At 33.5% G+C, this 19,595-nt stretch overlaps 1 protein-coding gene and 1 pseudogene across 1 annotated transcript; both read right to left on the reverse strand.

The window, feature by feature from the left end:
* LOC18594310 overlaps window positions 1-3,641 on the reverse strand; it is a 6,347-nt pseudogene extending 2,706 nt beyond the window's left edge.
* On the reverse strand, window positions 12,852-18,340 carry LOC18594309 (probable LRR receptor-like serine/threonine-protein kinase At3g47570). The gene is made up of 4 exons (XM_018124826.1): window positions 17,268-18,340; window positions 16,370-16,513; window positions 13,932-15,932; window positions 12,852-13,715 (listed from the first exon to the last, which is right to left on the reverse strand). The coding sequence occupies exons 1-4, from the start codon at window positions 18,253-18,255 to the stop codon at window positions 13,321-13,323; spliced, it is 3,528 nt and encodes a 1,175-aa protein (XP_017980315.1). The 5' UTR covers window positions 18,256-18,340; the 3' UTR covers window positions 12,852-13,320.

The following is a 19,595-nucleotide window of genomic DNA, read 5'->3' on the forward strand; positions in this document are numbered from 1 at the left end:
TCGTTGGTTTAGCCATTTATATAAGCAAAGGAGGAAGAGAAGATATGGGATGCATAGCTAGCTAGATACATCGTCGAGACTCGGTTGTTCACATGAGGAGAATCTTTAGCCCAAACAGACGGAAAACTTTGCCAATAGGGGGGCGGGGCCTTCGATTTCCACATGGGTTCCAAGATCGGACAGGGACATGTCGACGCCAATGCCATGCCAATCTCCTTATCCCTTCATCATCTACATAGTCTTCGTCGCTTCCTCTCCCTCCCGATAAAAAGAAGAATTTGATAGTTCCAACTTTCTTTCTCTCCATGTCTTTTCTTTTTTCTTTTTCTTTTTTTTTCATTTTCAGCCCAAAATGACTAAAACACCTCCACATGCAAATTTGTTGGTTAATTATTAATATGCAGCGTTATTAAATAAAAAATAAATAATAATTACAACTAGGTAGCAAGAGAAATATCCTTCTTAAAACTAATCAATAATAAATTCAAAAATTAATTTAAAAAACAAGAATATGTAGTATACTATAAAAAATTGAATTTTAATCACACTTTTTTAGGTAACATATTTTTTTTTATAGTAAAATTTTAAAAAGTGCAGTTATTTAAACTTTTAATTTCACTTTTTTCACATTTAATAACAATATAAAAAAGTGTAACTTTTGCTAGTATATACAATCTCTATCGTTACATTTTATTTATAATGCATTTAAAAATTTATATAGTGAAGTTATATCTACAAAAATGTTTAAAAAGCATAAAAAAAGTGTTATAAATAATATTTTTAGTAGCACATTTTAAAAGTGTGCTGTTTTAAGTTAAATTTGTTGTAATGTGTTTTGAGGAAAGAAGCTGAGTAGTCCAACAAAAGTTTCAGTCCTCCTATTGGGACCACTAAAATTTCCAAGGTTCTCATGTGAACGTAATATCTTACATCACTTAAAAGTGGGATGTTTATATATATATATATATGTAAACTCATTAACGTAGACTTTTTAATTTACATAGTGACCAACATGTATGTATGAGTTTTTTTGGTGTGCTCCTCATAGTCTTTTTGAATTTGTCCAATTACGTAGCTTTTAAACACATTTAAAATCAATGAAACTGAATATTCTTATTTGAATCCAAATTAGTACAAATATATTTTAATTTATAATTTTTAATAATATTCTCCTCTATTATAATTAGTGTGTGAATTGAATGTAAACTAAAATTTAATCTATCAAAATGATTGACCAATTTACAGGCAACAGTTAATATTTGAAATTTCAATATAGAAACATTTTGCTTAATAATAGATACATATATTTTCTAAATAAAGAATCTAACTCAAAGTTTTTTTTTTTTGCATAAAAAAATCTCAACCTAAAAGTTTCATATTCAAATATTTCTCTGAGGAAAGTATGTGGGATATAAATGCTAACCTCTCACAAAGTAGTCCATGAGTCAATAGAATGAAATAACTTAGAGAGAGTCAATAGAAGGAAAAAACATAGAGAGATAGTGTACCTGACAGGCTGTTAGACTCAAAATTAAGGACCTTAAGAAGTGTTAAATTCCCAATACTTGAAGGAATAGGTCCTTCTAAGTTATTTTCTGAGCAGATAAGTGTCTCTAACTTTAGAAGAGAACCAATCTGCCATGGGATTTGCCCTGTAAAATATAATTAACATCTTTAAATTACAAAGGAAAAATAGAAAATGGCAAAAAGCTTGGGCTTCTAGCAAGCCCATTTCTATAGAAGCCTAATTCTATTTTTAGACAAAAAAATTTAAAAGATTAACAGTGTCAAGCAACTTCTTTTCCTTGTTTTTTTCAAAAAAAAATGTTCATTCAATGGATAAATCATGTGATTTCATCCTACAAAAAATAAGAAGGAAAAACAGGGGCGTATTCAGATAAATAAATCAAAAGACATACTCCATACAACATTGAGTTTCAAAAAGCATTTTTCTAGAGAAAAAATAGTTGCAAATTTTTTATTTCTTTATTTGAGAAGTAGATTCTTACAACGCTTCATCAATTTTTTATTTTGCATGAACAAACAAAATAAAAATAGAAGTCTCAATCCAAACGTGGAGAAAAATGATTTTGTAATATTTAAATTTATGTAAAAAAAATACACTTGAATATTTGATTTATTGATTAATGAATGATCTTCTTATTTAAAGAGTATGGACTTAAATTCTCTTTTAAAAAAACAATTATGTTAAAAAACAATGGACAAAGAAACTTTAGATAGTCTATCAATGCATATGTACCTTTGAGATTGATCCCCTCAAGCAGCAATTTCTTAAGCATAGTCAAATTTCCAATTTCCAAAGGCAAACTTCCATCAAAATGATTATAAGATAAGGTCAATTCCATTAACTCTTTGCATTTGAATAAACTAGTTGGAATTTTCCCCGTAAGCAGGTTCCCACCTAAAGAAAGCCCTTGCAAATTAGGAAATCTATTACACAGATCTGACGGGAGATTACCACTGAGAAGATTAACGGAGAGGTCAATGAGTTGCAGCGAAGAAGTGTTGACTGGAATGGACGGTATCGAATCAGAGAGTTTGTTGTTGCTTAGATCAAGTACTTGCAATGAAGATAGGTTGAAAATTGAGGGAGGTATGGAACCTGAAATCTGATTAAAGGAGAGGTCAATGAGTTGCAGCGAAGAAGTGTTGAGTGGAATGGAGGGTATCGAAACAGAAAGTTTGTTGTTACTTAGATCAAGTACTTGCAATGAAGATAGGTTGAAAATTGAGGGAGGTACGGAACCTGAAATCTGATTATAATCTAAGACCAATATCTCTAACTTGGGTAAAAAGCACAGAGATGATGGGATTACACCTGTGAAGTTATTACCATACAGAAACAAGTTTTGAAGTTGAGTAAAGGAACCGAACCATGACGGAATTTCTCCATTGAGGTTGTTGTTACCGAAATTTATATTGTTCAACCGGTGCAAATTCGCCAATTGGTTGGGTAATGAGCCATGAAAACTATTGTTTCTCATGTTCAGCCTGGAGAGGAAAGACAGATTTCCCAAGTGAGGTGGGATGGTGCCGATTAGACCCATACCAAAAAGATTTAGAACTGTGACCCTGAGATGCTTGGCTCCGCAAGTGACACCGATCCAATTGCATACCGATGTAGCAGTTGACCAATTGGTCTCCAAAAGATTTTGAGGGTCAAAAGTTACATGGGATTTCAATGCAAGAAGAGCCAATTGGTCTGTGGTGATATTGGGTGATTCTACAGACAAAGAAGTAACAAAGTTATGAAACAGAAGCACAACAACAAGAGGGAGGATAAAGCGAGCGTTTCTCATGATGAGATTATGTGGTTTGAGGAATGCGGAATGGAATGGAAAGGAATTCTCAAGGCAACTGCAATTGGTCACGTATGAATTATTGGTTGTGAATGTCATGGATCTAGAAAGGAAGTATCAAATATATGGCATTTCCAAACTTCATTCCATTCACATACACGTTCCCTTTGCCCTTCTTCTTCTCTTTTGGTACTGCTTTCTTTCTATTTTTTTTTCTTAATTGATTGAATAAATTTGTGACTAATTTTCGTGGATAAGACAAGCAAAAATACCTATAACTTTCAGGGTTGCATTTGTACACCGTATGCTTAGAACCACACCATAGACAACCTAAAAGTTTCGTATAATTAATGACACCACCTATAGCAGAGAGAAAATGAAGAGATGAAAGATATTTTCTTTAACACGTACGTGCCGACAACCAATTGCTCCACCTACCCACCACGTTATCCATGTTAATTCTGTCGAGAGACTTGATGAATCCAAGCACAACGAAAGGTTCAAGGCTGTAATGCACGCTGATTCCATCGACTTCTATTGTAGTTCCTTTAGACATATTAATATCTCAACATCTCTTTAGTCTATTGCTATATTCATAGTAGTTACCATTTATATCGTAACATCAAACTCATTGGGAAAACAGTTGGTGATATATTCTCTATATTTGCCTTTGAAACTTTTTTATTCAACAGAAAGATATTTTGGAGTAAGTCTCATAATCAATGATGGAGTGAGGATTTCGCGTTTGGGGTGAAGACAATGTTTATAAAATTGTCATATTAGAAGTTCAATATTTGACAAAAATATAAACTAATTTAAATAAAAAAGTTTCAAGTGAAAATTATACAAATCACTCCAACTGTATGTTAAGTGCAAAATAAAGATCCTTTTTACTAACTATTGCATGCTAAGATTGGGCATCAGAATTTTACAAGAAGCTATTGCTTGCTTATGTGAAGAATTAGTTACTTTGCCTTCATGGACTATAAAAGTACACTTCTCTTTGGGATTCACTTTCTTCCAATTGCAAAAACCTTCTGATAGGAATGCACTTTGACCTTTCCATCCAAGTGGTTTGTGAAAAATAAAACATGGAAGGCAATATGCAGCCTTTGTTGTTGGTGAGAATTCCAAAAAAAAAAAATAAGAGGTGGTGGTTGTGAGGAAGTGAGGTTTGGAAATAATTCTATTGCAATAGGTTTTATGTTAGTCTTTAAGTTTATTAAAATTAGTTGTTGACTAATTGTTGTGGGGCATCTCACCAAACAAAAAATTATTATAGACGTAAAATTATAAAACTTTCAAAAAATAAAGGGTTCTTTTCAAAACTATCGCTCATGTATAAGTTGTTTTTGAAAATAGCACTCTCATAATTTTAACTATTTTTAACCAAGAGAACTTAATTTTGGATAAAATTACTGTTAATAAAATCGACCCATATGTTTATATCCACGCTTCAAACCAACCCATATGTTTGGGTCAAAATTTTTACCATTATAATTTCTCCGCTTTCCTCGATAGACCATTCATCTCAAGAGCATTCCTCGCCAAGTCAAGTTTTGAGCATTTTAAGCATTAATAGAAGCATTTTGGAGTGGTTTGAGTATAAAGGTAGGCATATTCGTTGATTATGTTATTAAATAGAATATAGTATATTGTTTGAAGTTATTGACTTTGTTAAATGGAATTTGGTAGTGTTGGTGGTTTTTGGGTTGAATGTTGGTAGGGCATGTGTGACTAGTTTTAGGCATTGGGTTTAGGGGTTTTAAGTATTGCGTGACTTAGGTTTTGTGTGACTAGTTGCATGACTAGTTTGAGTCATTGGGTTTAAAGGTTTTAGGCATTACGTGACTTAAGGTTTGTGTAATTGGTTGATAGGACATGCATGATTTATTTTAGGCATTGGATTTAGGGGTTTTAAGTATTGTATGATTGGTTAATAGGAAATTGCAAAACCAATTTTTACACATTGCATGACTAGTTGATAGGGAATTGTATGATTGATTTTTAAGTATTGCGTGACTAGTTAATAAGATATTGCATGACTGATTGATAGGTATTGCGTGATTGGCTTTTAGTCATTTCATGACTGATTTGCATGACATTTTAAATAATCAATTTTTAAACCTATTTTGAAATGGTTTGACTTATTGCAAATTTGCACCAATAGCTGAGCAAGTGACGAAAATGTTTTCCTAGTCAATTTGCATAATTTATCAATGAATTTTTTTCCCTCTATGAAAGCACTTTGTTTGAAATTAAAATTTAAGATAAATTACTCATTTGATCCTATCTTAATTTCTCAAAAGTTTTTGTTTTGATTACCGAACTTTAAAAAATCACATTTTGATTACTAACATTTATAAAAAGCTACTGTTTTGATCACACAACATTTCCACTGTAGCTAACTTTGGCAACTTCTCATGTCTATATTTATATGATCAAAAGTAGTTCACATGAAAAACCAAGTCAGATAGTCGTTAAATTTTAATAGCTAAGTGATCAAAACATTAACTTTTATAAACTAAAAACTTGATTTTTCAAACTTAAGTAACCAAAATAAAAAGTCTAAAAAATCTTACCTACTTTCCGCCCTGACTACTTGAGCTATTAATTCATGATAGCGGGAGACGTTAATTACTCTCGCTTTCTTGAATTGGTTGTTCATATTTGATTTAATTGACATGAAAATTAAGAAAAATATTTTGATTTTAAGTTAATTTATATTAAAATTTTAATATCCTACTATATTGATGTTTGATGCCCAAAAGAATGTCAAATATTGAAAGAGTAATACTGTGAATGTGGACAGTTTTGGAATTACGCCTCAGAAGAGTAGAAGGAGAAAGACTAAGGGATGGAGAAAGTAATTCTGTAGAAAACCTTAAAGCTACGGATATTAATTAAACCTTTGCTAAATGAAGAAGTTGATGGCAGTAGAGAACTGGTTCGAAGAACGTGAGTATGAAGAAGATCCTCGCTTTCCACCGTACTGGTTGTTTTTCCGTCAAAGGCATAGCTCCTTTTTGAAGAGCAGATCAGAAGGAAGAGAAAGAAAAGAGAAGCAGAGTGGAGGATTATAAACAAGTTGGAGAACGGGGAAGTGGCCGTGGACCCTATTTCCAGCTAAATCTTTGTAGTATTGTTTCAACTTGGAAACATGTGCTACTTCATTGCCTTTATATAGAAAACACTAATACTCTCCGTACTTGTTTCTTCTACTTCCAAAGCAATAAAAAAAATGTTAACTTGTAAACAAATATTAATATTTTCCTAAATTAAGATTTAATCTTTGTTAACAGCCATGGACTGCATATTCGGAAAGGACAGAGTGGATTAGGTAAGTCCCCTCTTATATTTGAATGGTATTGCGATTTTTACCTATTAACTAGTTTTTAGTACACCCACTACATGGGTGGAAGAGGAAAAAAAATTAATTTTTCCTCGGCTTTTAATTAAGTAGGAAGATATATGTATGTACTATTAGTTAAAATAATTATATAAATTATCTAGTTAAGATACACTATTACCTATGGGCTGTTTTGTGGTTTGGGAATGTTTTGATTGTTGGTCCGGGATGGAGGGTATGAGGGAGGTGATGGAAGTCGTTGCAAGTAAGGAGTTTAGGTGGTGTCTTTTGTTGCTCCTAAGGAGCTGGAGATGAGTTACTGGGAGGTGGGGTGATAGTGGGAGGGTATGAGGGGTGGGAGGAGGAAGGAGTATTGCGCATAATTTTTCATGGAGGATGGTTGAGATATTTTGATGATGGGATTTTATGTGTTATCCTTTTGAAGTACTCTTCATGGTCTTTGAGCGATTAAGGCCTTTATCTTTATCTTTGAGCGATTGAGGATAAAGCGAGCATTTCTCATGATGAGATTATGTGGTTTGAGGAATGGGGAATGGAATGGAATTCTCAAGGCAACTGCAAAAGGTAAAAAGTATCAAATATACGGCATTTCCAGACTTCATTCCATTCACACGCACGTCCCCTTTTTCCTTTTTCTTTTCTTTTGTTACTTCTTTCTTTTCTATTTTTTTTCTTAATTGATTGACTAAAATTGTGACTAATTTTCGTGGATAAGACAGTAAAAAATATCTATATAACTTTCAGGGTTGCATTTATACACCGTATGCTTAGAACCACACAATAGACAACGTACGTATAATTAATGACACCACCTACAGCAGAGAGAAAATGAAGAGATGGAATATATTTTCTTTTAATGCGTACGTGCCCACAGCCTATTGTTCCACCTACCCACCACGTTATCAATGTTAATTCTGTAGTGCGACTTGCTGAATCCAAGCACAACGAAAGGTTCAAGGCGGTAATGCACACTGATTCCATCGACTGCTATTGTAGTTCCTTTTATACATTTTTTGGAATATCTTAACATATCTTTAATCTATTGCTATATTCATAGTAGTTACCATTTATATCCTAGTATCAAACTCATTGAGGAAAATGTTGGTGATTTATTCTCTATAATCTGTCTTCCAAAACTTCTTATTGGACAGAAAAACACTTTGGAGAAAGCCTAGTAATCAATTTGTTTTTAAATTGAGTTCATAAAATTTCAAGTTATCTTAGCTTGTGAGTTTGTTTTTAACAACATGTGTTTTCAAATTTGGAATTTAAATAATGCAGTTCAAGTAGGAGATTATTACAGTTTTTCAAAAAATACAGTGTAGACTTAAATTTATTTTGGTTTTTTTTTTATAAAAATTGGGTTAAGCTTATGTGATCTTGATAAAGAGACAATACTATAATTCCTAATATGATCTAATAAAGTGGAGTAGACTCCAATGTTAAATATGAGCTTAAGAGTATAGACCTGTGTAGAGAAGCTTAAATTTTATAATGGGTAGGACTAAGGATTTATTATATAAAAGCAAAGCCTAGGTCCTCTCTCTTTCTACACCAAAAATCTTAAGATTCTTATCCATTCAAAAGTTAATAGATAAAAGGAGGAAGATTTTAGTGCATTGATTCTCAACAATTAATTTAGTTAGTAGTATTAGCATTGTGAAATTATGTATCACGAATCAAATACACTTTTATGTTCTAAATTTTGTTATGGTATGTTGTGAATTAATTAAATTAATTATACTTCAAATTTAACATTACACACAATGTGCAGAACCCGTAGAGGTACAAAGAAATTTAATATAGGATATTGAATATGGAAAAAACCCACCATGGTATTTCCATTTCACAATGATGTATTTATAGTACAAAGATGATAAGATAAGATACTTATCAAAATTCTAATTGAGAAGATAGTTATCAAGATTCTAGTTTAGATAAAACATATCTCATCTATAGATTTAAATATATCATCCTTAATATCTATCTATGTCATCCTTTATACTTGTCTCTTGTTCTTAAATTGACCTTCATTTGCATGTGATTGAAGATTAAGCTTTATCTGCATGTTGAGCTAACTATTGCTATCTGTAACTCCAATATGCCCCCGTACGATGGTGGTACCATTAGCGAGTCCAATCTTGGATAGAATGAACTAAAACCTCGCTTTGGTAGCAGTTTAGTAAGTGCATATGCTAATTGATGTTCTATGGGAATATAGTTGACGTGAAGTTGCCCTTGTTTCACTTTTTCTTTGACCAAAAAATTCTAATTGCAAATGTTTCATCGTCATATGAAAGATTGAGTTTTTGCAAGGGTGAGTGGCACTTATGTTATCACAGTACACAGTGGGACAACTAGGTAAGACTATCTGAAGTTCTTGAACGAGAGACCGAATCCATGTTTCTTTTGAAATAATAGGCTCTGTAGAGGACTTAGTTACTGTCTTTTGTTTCTTTGAACTCTAAGAGATTGAAGTCCTTCCAAGATATATGATAAAGACAAAAATAGAGGTCTTATCATCAAGATTTCCTATCCAATCAGAATCTGTGAAGACTTGCAAAGATAGAGTAGTTTTATTTTTTTAATGAATAAACCATAGAACAAGGTTCCTTTAAAGTATCTTAGTACTTTCTTCAATGCTTGATAATGCAGCGTTGATTGTTTATGCATAAATTGAGAGAGTTTGTTAACAGCAAAACAAATATCAAGTCTAGTAAGAACAAGATATTAGAGAGAACCAACAATTTTCCCGAATTCGTTGTCATTGGTTGCTGCAGAACCATCATGTAAATTGAGGTGAGCTATAATAAAGATTGGTGTATTTGATTCTTTTGCACCTGACATACCAATTTTGATTGGAATATTTGAGATATATTTATGTTGAGATAGAAAAAAAACCTTTTGGTGTAGGAAAAACTTCAATGCCAAGAAAGTAGCTTAGGAAACTAAGATCTTTGATTCAAAATTGTGATGAACGACTTTGAACAAACCTAGAGAGAAATGTCTTGTTATTTCTTGTCAGAATCAAATTAGTAACATAGATAAGTAGATATGCAGTTATGTCATTACAGTGATAAATGAATAAGGATGCATTAGCTACTGATTGAGTGAAGCTAGATGAAAACAGAAAACTGCTTAAGACTTGGTACCACGCTTGAAGTGCCTGTTTAAAGCCATAGATCACCTTCTTAAGCTTGTAGACAAAATAAGGCTTGGCCTTGTCATACTAGACTAGGGATTGCTTCATGCATATCCCATCTGTTAGTGTGCCTTGTAGGAAGGCATTGTTTACATCCAATTGATGCAATGGCAAGCTATTAGAGACTGCCAAGCATAAAACCAACCTTATGGTGACAAGCTATTAAAGACTGCCAAGCATAAAACCAACCTTATGGTGACAAGTTTGACTACAAGAGTAAACGTTTCATTGAAATCAAAACCAAGCCTTTGGGTGAATCCTTTTGCCACCAATCTAGCACCAATCTAGCACCAATCTAGCTTTGTATCTGGAAATGGAATCATCGGAGTTCTTATTTGTTAAGAGGTGGAACCAATTCCCATGTGTCATTATTTGTAAGGATAGTATATTCATCAAGCATAGCTTGCTGCCAACGTCGATATCGGATAGCTTGTGTAGCACGAGCTGGTTCATGGGATTCTAAAAGAGGATAAATGGTGGCTAGATGAAGGGCATTTAGGTTTAAAAATATTATTTTGTGATCTGAGTAACCATAAGATGTGTTCTTTGAGGTTGAGGTGGCACAAAATCCTATAGATTTTGGTTAACAATTGAATCAGGAAGAGGGGAAGAGGTAATTACATGTGTGGAAAAACTATCACGCACGTCAGCCACTTGCAGAGCTGAATGAGAAGTGGGTCTGGAAGACAAAGTTGCATTTGAGCAAGTGTTGCATAGGTTGGATCAATTATAGGTGTGTCACGAATGACATTGTGAGTAAGAAATATTAGAAACTAAAGTGTTGGATGCATACTTGGTAGCAAATGAAAATTAGAGTTCATCAAACAAAATATGTCTTAATGTGAAAATTTTCTCAGATTAAGGATCAAGACATAGGTAAGCACTTTGATGCTTATGGTAACTAAGAAACACACAAGCTATATATTTTCTTTGAAGTTTATGTGTGTTATTAGGTTTAATCCATGGATAACATAAACAATCAAAAATTTTGAGTCTAGCATGATTAGGATCCTAATTAAAAAGTAATTGATAAGGACAGTTGTTTCTAATGAAAGGAGATGACAATCTATTTAAAAAATAAATTACAGTGGAAACAACAAAAGACCAATATGATAATGATATGGGTGATGAATGTAGTAAAGTAAGTATAGTTTCAACAATACATCAATGTCTACATTATTGCATTGTGTTAAGGGGTATATGGAAGTCTCCGTAAATGTTGTATCCCAAATGAACTGAAGAAAGATTGTAATTTTGTAAATTCACCCCTACAAATAGAATATATTATAATAATAGAAATTTTAAAATAACTTTCAACTAAACTCTTAAATTTAGGAAAAAGAGAAAATACATTCAAATTTAAATTTCAGTGAAAAGAACTAGATATATCTAGCATAGTGATCAATAAAAGAGATATAATATTAGTAACCTTTAGTAGGCTCCCAAACATCAGCATATATGATATCTCAAGAGCCTCTACTAACTAAACTAGACTTATGAAAAAGGAGGTGAATTTTATTACAGCAACAAGCATCACTAGAAATTCAATCCATGATATTGAATATGGAAGAAAACTGCCTTAGTATTTTCATTTCACAATGATGTCTTTATAGTACACAGATGATAAGATAAGATAGTTATCAAGATTCTAATTGATAAGATAATTATCAAAATTTTAATTTAGATAAAACATATCTCATCTATAAATTTAAACATATCATTCTTAATGATTATCTATGTCATTCCTTTATGCTTGTCTCTTATTTTTGGATTGACCTTTGATTGAGGATTAAGTTTTATCTTTATGTTGAGTTCACTGTTGCTATCTGTAACTCTAATAAAAGATAGATTTCTCAAATGAGGTGTGATGGTACCAGCCTGGACCATGCGAAAAAGATTTAGAGCTGAGGCTCTAAGGTGCCTTTATCCGCAAGTGATACCTATCCACTTACAAGCGGAGGAAGCAATAGACCTTTGGTTGCTAAAAGATTTTGAAGGTCAAAAGTTTCATGCGATTTGATAGTCAATTGGTCTGTGGTGATGTTGGTGATGCGCTTGACAAAGAAGTAACCAAAATATGAAATAGAAGCACACATCTATAACATAAGTAAAAGGATTTCTCAAAGGGGCTTCCTCTTTTACCCATGTGGAGGCATAAGAAAAAGAGAAAAAGGAAAGAAAAGAGAGGTAGAAAGAGAAAAAAAAAACAGATAAGGATAAAATGAGGTCCGTGTGCAACGCACTGGCCATAGTCTAGTATCCATTAAAAGAAAAACTATAAAAAAAGTTTGGATGAATCCGTAAAGAAACTATGGCTTTCGAACTCCCATCCGTAAAGCAAATATTGTTGACCACTCAAAATTCACATTATCATCACCTATTCACACGACAATTAGTATGGCGCTTGGCTCTACATGTGCCAATGTTTAAGCCCATTTAATTTCACTTTATTATTAAACTATAAAAAATATTTTTATACTACTATTTTAATAGTTTTAAATAAATTTTAAAATTAAAATTAAATAAAAAATAACTCTCATTGTAATGATATCTTGGATGGAGTTTAAACATTATAAATCTTGTCCAAGACTTGACCTGAGTCAAGTCAAGCCTGCAAATGTGATTGAACATCTAAATATTACATTTGTGTATGCGTATGTGTGTGAGATAGTAAGATAGAAAAACATGCCAAGAGAAATCATTCCTAAAATTAATTTGTGACTCTTGCACTTGTTAAAAGCTCCATCTGAGTATTTTGTATAGAGTCAAAAAATTAAAATAAAAAAAAACTTTATTTGTATTAATATTTGGAAAACTAGAAACCATATTCTTTTGTCCTTTATTATTTAAATTCTTTTTTAAAAAAGTAAAATTTTTAATAAGTTCAAAAGCTTGTATGTTATAACAACTCTTGAATCTTGTAGATCAAATATTTCTAATAGCATTGGAAGTCAAGCTATAGAGAGAAAGAGAGTAGTACAATTACAAAAAGACTTAACTACTCAAAACAAAAAAAGTGTTATCATGGAAAAATCGAGCCCTTAACAAACTGAGGGCCTATCTCATTCATCAAATTAACAACATATTAACCTGATGTCAATACATACATATATCAAAACAATATGAAAACAAAACAAAAAAACAATATCACTCCAAATTACACAAAAGAAATTATAACCCAAACATACTGCCTTCACTTAAAGCATCTAGTAAACGCTCCATCCCAAAGTAAAAGCCTGTGGTTGACGTCCCTTAGCCTGATCATCTCAATTCAGGAATCGTTCACTATCTCCAAAAGCCCTGGTTGCATTCTTGCATCCATCTCCTAGCAGGCAGCCTGGTTCTATTCCTTAAAACTTCTCCATGCTAAACATCTTGACATGAACAAAACGCACAAAGCAGCTGTTTAAAAATGCAACTCGACTCCTCTATCCGCTGCTTCTAACTCCGTTATGTCTTGAATCACCTCCTCCTTGTTCAACTTTCTTTAAAAACATGACTTTGATTTTCTCCAACCTAGCAACAACTTCTTCCATGTCAATCCTCTCCTCCGGCAACTCTGCTGAACATTCCAAGGCTAATTGCAAAATAGAGAATATACAATCCTTTGTTGCTAAGAGTTCTATTTCTCCGGTATTTAGCAAATCGTTGTCTACAACATTAACTACGGCAGATGGTAATGACTCTTTCACCCAACACTTCAAGCTCATTTCTTCTGTGAACATTTCATTTGTCGGCTTTTTTCTTGTGAAGGTTTCCATTAGAAGAATACCAAAACTATACACATCCCCTTTTGTAGAAACAATTCCTTCTGAACCATATTCTATATAGAAAATTAATTTAAATCAGTCATCAAAATGTATATTTGTTTTTGCAAAATAATGAAAAATAAATGCTTAAAATTTAGTGAAGAATTTGAAGACTACATATGTAAGTGCATGTTCATGTAAGCATATATGAGTAGAAATATCATCTAAGATTGCCAATAATAATATAAAACCATCACTCTTCAAAAAATGTATATATATAAAACCATCACCTGGTGACATGTATCCAATAGTTGCTAGCGTCATGGTTTGCTTCATTAAATCCTCTCCACCTAAGAGTTTTGCTATGCCAAAATCACCCAGATGCGCAGTCATATCTTTATCAAGCAGGACATTGTTGGGCTTCAAATCACAGTGAACCACGGCTGGGGTATGACCATGATGGAGATACTCCAATGCGGATGCGATGTCTATCATTATATTCAACCTTTGTGAAATATCCAGAAAAAGGTTGTGAGAATAGAGCCAGTTCTCCAAGTTTCCATTAGGCATGAACTCAAGTACCAAGGCTTTAAAATCAATATTAGAGCAACTACTGATGATTTTGACCAAATTTCGATGACGAATGTTGCGAAGGACCTCACACTCAACATCAAAGCTCTTAAGAGCTCTATCTACATTTACCTTGAAGACTTTTACTGCAATGTTCATCCCATTTGAAAGAGTCCCTTCGTATACTGACCCAAAACTCCCTTCCCCTAGTAATTTGCTCTCAGAAAATCGATCTGTAGCTTGATCGAGCTCATGGTAAGAAATTCTTCTCCATTCAGTTGATGGTAGCATATTTTCTTGATCAGTTGTCACTTCAGCTTTCCTGTTTCGACTCCGCAAACAAATGATAACCACGGCCAATATTAATATTGCTAAGCCAACTGCTGGTAGAATATATTTTAAAAGCTCAGTACCCTTGGACCTTCGAGAGGGATCAGATTTGCATGGTTGGACTTCAAATCGAGGTGAACCACACAGGGCTTCATTTCCCATAAATGATTGACTCGAGTAGTTTACAAATGATCCTCCATTAGGAATTTCTCCTTGTAGTCTATTGAAAGAGACATTCAAATATTTGAGATGTGAGAGTTGTTCTAACGACTTGGGGATCGTTCCTGAGAGGTTATTTCTTGACAAATCTAAGAATTCCAAACTTATCAAATCATCGAAAGACTGAGGAATAGAACCTTGTAACATGTTACCAGAGAAGGAGAGATGAGTTAGGTCTATGAGGTCACCAATGCTGCTCGGGATAGCACCTGAAAACTGATTATCTGACAAATTCAAATTAGTCACGGACTTCCACTTTCCAATATCAATTGGGAGAGAGCCGCTTAGAGAATTGGAAGACAATTCTAGGAACAATATACTATCAAGCCTTGTCAAGGTTGATGGGATAGAGGCAAAATTATTGGAGCCCAAGAAAAGATTTCTTAGAGAAACGACATCGCCTAAGCATGCTGGTATTGGTCCAGATAGTCTGTTCCCTGTCAGAGTTAAATAAGTCAACCTCTGCAAATGACATAACTCAGATGGAATGAATCCTTCTAGCTTATTGTTCCCAATATTAACATCTTGCAACTCTGTCAATCTTCCAAGTGTAGTAGGTATTGTTCCCGTCAAGTTATTGTGGTCAAGACCTAACCATAGCAACTTGCTTAAATTACCAATTTCACTTGGTATGTTGCCCTTGATGTTGCTATGAGATCCATAGAAAAGTGTTAGAGAAGATGATAAATTTCCTACAGAAATTGGAAGTTCACCATTAATCAGTGGATTATCATCAAATATCAATACTTCCAAGTCTTTGCAATTGGTCAATGATGAGAGAAAGCTCAATTCTGGGGATGAAGGTTCGCTACTGAAATTGTTATGACCAAGATCGAGCTCTTGTAAATATCTTAGATTGCCAAGGTTGTCAGGCAGAGATCCAGAAAATGAATTATTGGACAATTGAAGATAAATGAGCTGAGAGGCATTGGTAATAGAGACCGGAATTGGCCCACTCAGTTCATTTAATCCAAGATAAAGACCTTGCAGTTTTGGAAGTCCAAGGCCTATGGTTGATGGAAGCTGGCCTGAGAAGCGATTCAATCCAAGCCAAATGGCCCTTGCAGTTGAGATGTTAAAGATTGAAGGAGGGACGTTACCAGTGAAACTGTTATTTCCCAAGAATAAGATTTCTAGGCTCTGTAGGTTACCAATCTTGAGTGGAAGTGTACCTGCCATATTCAATTTGTTCACAGCCGCCTTATATATTTTTCAATATAAACAATAAAAAAAATTTCAAAGAATATGTAATCAAAGCAAACAACCTGATTAGCCCATTAAGGTTTCTATCCTTCTATTTGGGCCACCACTGTTAAAATAATTTCGCTGTCATGAAAATTTTTTAATTAATTATTTGCCCTAATTTGATGTCTTGAGCTTACAACTAACGTAGTTGGAATTTTGTCTATTAATGTCATTTTAATCAAAGCCTTTTATCTTTGATGAGGTGGCCTTCAATTAAGAATTGTCCTCACTTGGAACAACTTTAATAGTGGGGACAAATTTAATAGTAAATGAATGTATGCATTGATGCATTGATGATTGTGTACCAAGTTATAAATATATAATAAATTAACTTAGCATAAAATAACATAGAGAGATATTGTACCTGACAAGCTGTTAGAGGAAAAATCAAGGTTTTTAAGAAGTGTCAAATTCCCAATACTTGACGGAATAGGCCCTGCTAAGTTGTTTTCCGAAAGGCTAAGCGTCTCTAAGTTTATAAGAGAACCAATCTGCCATGGGATTTGACCTGTAAAATATAATTAACCTCTTCATTAAATTTAAAAAGGAAAAATACTGACATTCATTAATTGAATTTATTATCTCATCTTAAGTATATAATTAGATGAAAATAAGAGTTCAGTGATTTGATTAAATCAGACAAATGTACAATAGCTTAAGGCCGGGGAACATATTAAAAATTCATTGTATATAACATTGACTTCCAAAAAGGCCTACGCCTATAAATCACAGACGTATACATATAACATTGACTTCCAAAATGCATTTTTCTAGTGAAAACAAAATTGCGAAATCTATTTTGTAAGAAGATAAATCTATTTATACTATTTTTAAAGCCAATTATAAATTGAGAGAGTGTAATGAGTTAACTAGATACCAACTCATTTAATGAGTTGACAAAAAAATTATTAAAAGCTCATTAAAAGTATAAAATTGAAAGGATATATATCTTTTCATTTCCTCTTACAAATCAGCTAGTTCTTTTTATCAGACATGCATTAAAAAAACACCCTCTATTTCATTACTATTTTCATTTTTCAAAATAGAACTTCAACTTTTTTCATTACTATTTTTTTAATTATATTTTGTAGGTGTGTGCTAATACAATAGGAGCTGTAGGTTTTTATAACTGCTGCTTCATAAACTTTTTTTACTGCATGGATAAACAGAAAATAGAAGTACAACCCAAATGTCAAGAAACATTATTATGTGGCGTATAATATTAAAAAGAAAAACTATCTTAAGAATATATAGGTGCTTACCTCTGAGGTTGTTTGCACCGAGTTGCAATTTCCTAAGCATGGTCAAATTTCCTATTTCCATAGGCAAACTCCCCTCAAAATGATTATTAGATAAGGATAACTCTGTTAACTCTTTGCACTTGAATAAACTTGTTGGAATTCTGCCCGAAAGCAGGTTCTCACTTAAATAAAACCCTTGCAGATTAGGAAGTTTATCGAACATATCTGACAGGAGACTACCACTGAGAGCATTAGTGGTGAAATCAATGATTTGTAGTGAAGAAATGTTGAGTGGAATGGAAGGTATCAAACCAGAGAGTTTGTTGTTGCTAAGATCAATTATTTGCAATGAAGATAAGTTGAAGATTGAGGGAGGTATAGAACCTGAAAGCTGATTAGTATCCAAATAGAATGTTTTTAAGGCAGAAAGATTTCCTATCTCGACAGGAATCTGCCCTTGCAGATTATTTTTATCCAACCTCAAGATCTCTAGCTTCGGCAAATAGCACAAAGATGATGGGATTATACCCGTGAAGTTGTTACCATGCAGAAATAAGCTTTGAAGTTGAACGAAGGAACCAAACCATGCTGGGATATCTCCACTGATGCTGTTGTTGCCGAAGTTTATAAAGTTCAACAGATGCAAATTAGCCAATTGGTGGGGTAAGGAACCATGAAAACTATTGTTTCCAATGTTAAGCCTGGAGAGGAAAGATAGATTTCCCAAGTGAGGTGGGATGGTGCCTACCAGACTCATACCAAAAAGATTCAGAGCTGTGACCCTGAGCTGCTGAGATCCGCAATTGACACCAATCCAGTTGCAAACCGAGGTTGCGCTAGACCAATTTGTTGCCAAAAGATTCTGAGGGTCAAAAGTTACATGAGATTTCAATGCAAGAAGAGCCAATTGGTCTGTGGTGATGTTAAGTGATTCCATAGACACAAAAGTTACAAAATTATGATACAAAAGCACGACAATGAGAGGGAGTAAGAAGCGAGTATTTCCCATGAGGAATATGAAATGGAACTGGTGAGACAACTGTGCTTGGTCATGAACTCTTTAAATACATGCGAAGTCAGCCGCCAAGAGATCGTTTTCCATATGTCTACTGTATAGCCCAACAAATATGACTTTGACATCCCGATTTAGTTCTCCTTTTTTAGCCTAGCTTTAAATACTCATCCTGCATAAATGGAAAGATATATATGGATCTAAAGACTGTGTCAGCTAAGGCATATCCAACTTGTTGTCCATCGACGTTCCTTTCTATTGTGACTTTTATTGCACTCGCATTAACGTGTACTGAATTAGTTGCATTTAAATACCGTGTGTATCCTTTATACACATTGATACCTACGGTTCCACACAACAAACAATACTATATACATATTCAAACACCATATGCACGCTTTATATATAAATATTTATATCTACGGTTTCACACAATAAACCTATATTGGATAGTTGGATTCAAATGCCATGTGTCATTTTTGTTGAATACAAGGTTGGTCTCTCTGTGATCTCCAAGATTTAATCCTTATACCACAATTTAATGAAATTTAATCTCTACATTTTCATTAAATATAAGATTGAATATAATCGTTAACAGTGTGAATTTCTAATGGTAAAATTTGTTGACATGATATTCTTTTAGCCACATGAACTTTATTGGCCTGTCTTCACTATGTTCTAAACAATTATGACTTTTTCTTTGTTGATTATATTCATCTTGCAACAGCAGTTGTTGAGGCTTGAGCCATCAACTCAGTCGACTCTGTATACTCAGCCATCAGGTTCTAGATCTACTAGTGAATGACCCTAAATCTGTTCGATTTAATGCCAAGTAGAACTTGCTAATCAAACAATGAGAAAATAGATTCCAAGAGAAACTTACAGATGAAACAAAGAAGAGAGGAAGCAGGAAATCCAGAAACCTTTTTATGAGCTAGCTGTGCCTATTCTCTGCAGAAACCCTCGACCCGCTCTGATACCATGACAAAATTGATGAGGCAGGCGGCGCAGAGGCACAAACAAAAATGGGAGAATGTCAGATGCATTTCTCATCACAGAAAAATCAGGGTACAGTGAGTTTTATATACAGCCCTGTAACTAATCAGGGAATAAAAGGAAGAAAAGCAATTAACTAATCTGTGTCAACTAACTAACTAACATTTAAAAATAGTGAGTAAAGGTAACTCTTTAACAGTAACTTGTGGTAAGACTAGTAAATAGCAAAACGTTGCGTTTTGCTTCTCTCATTTATTTCTTCTTGATATGGTGCATTTGACTCTACCTTCTTTGCCCATCCATTTGCAAATTCGAGTCTCTGTCTCCTTCTTTTCTGTTTA

This window comes from Theobroma cacao, chromosome 7, assembly GCF_000208745.1.
Source record: "Theobroma cacao cultivar B97-61/B2 chromosome 7, Criollo_cocoa_genome_V2, whole genome shotgun sequence".
In the NCBI taxonomy this organism is placed as follows: domain Eukaryota; kingdom Viridiplantae; phylum Streptophyta; class Magnoliopsida; order Malvales; family Malvaceae; genus Theobroma; species Theobroma cacao.

Excerpts from the sequence above, each read along its gene's own strand:
- LOC18594309 (XM_018124826.1), bottom strand. The coding sequence starts at position 18,255 with ATGGGAAATACTCGCTTCTTACTCCCTCTCATTGTCGTGCTTTTGTAT. Across the intron at positions 16,514-17,267 it reads CGGTGCAAACAACCTCAGAG|GTCAAATCCCATGGCAGATT; the intron begins GTAAGCACCTAT and ends TATATTTTACAG. Across the intron at positions 15,933-16,369 it reads TTCCTCTAACAGCTTGTCAG|GTACACTTCCACTCAAGATT; the intron begins GTACAATATCTC and ends TGAATATGGCAG.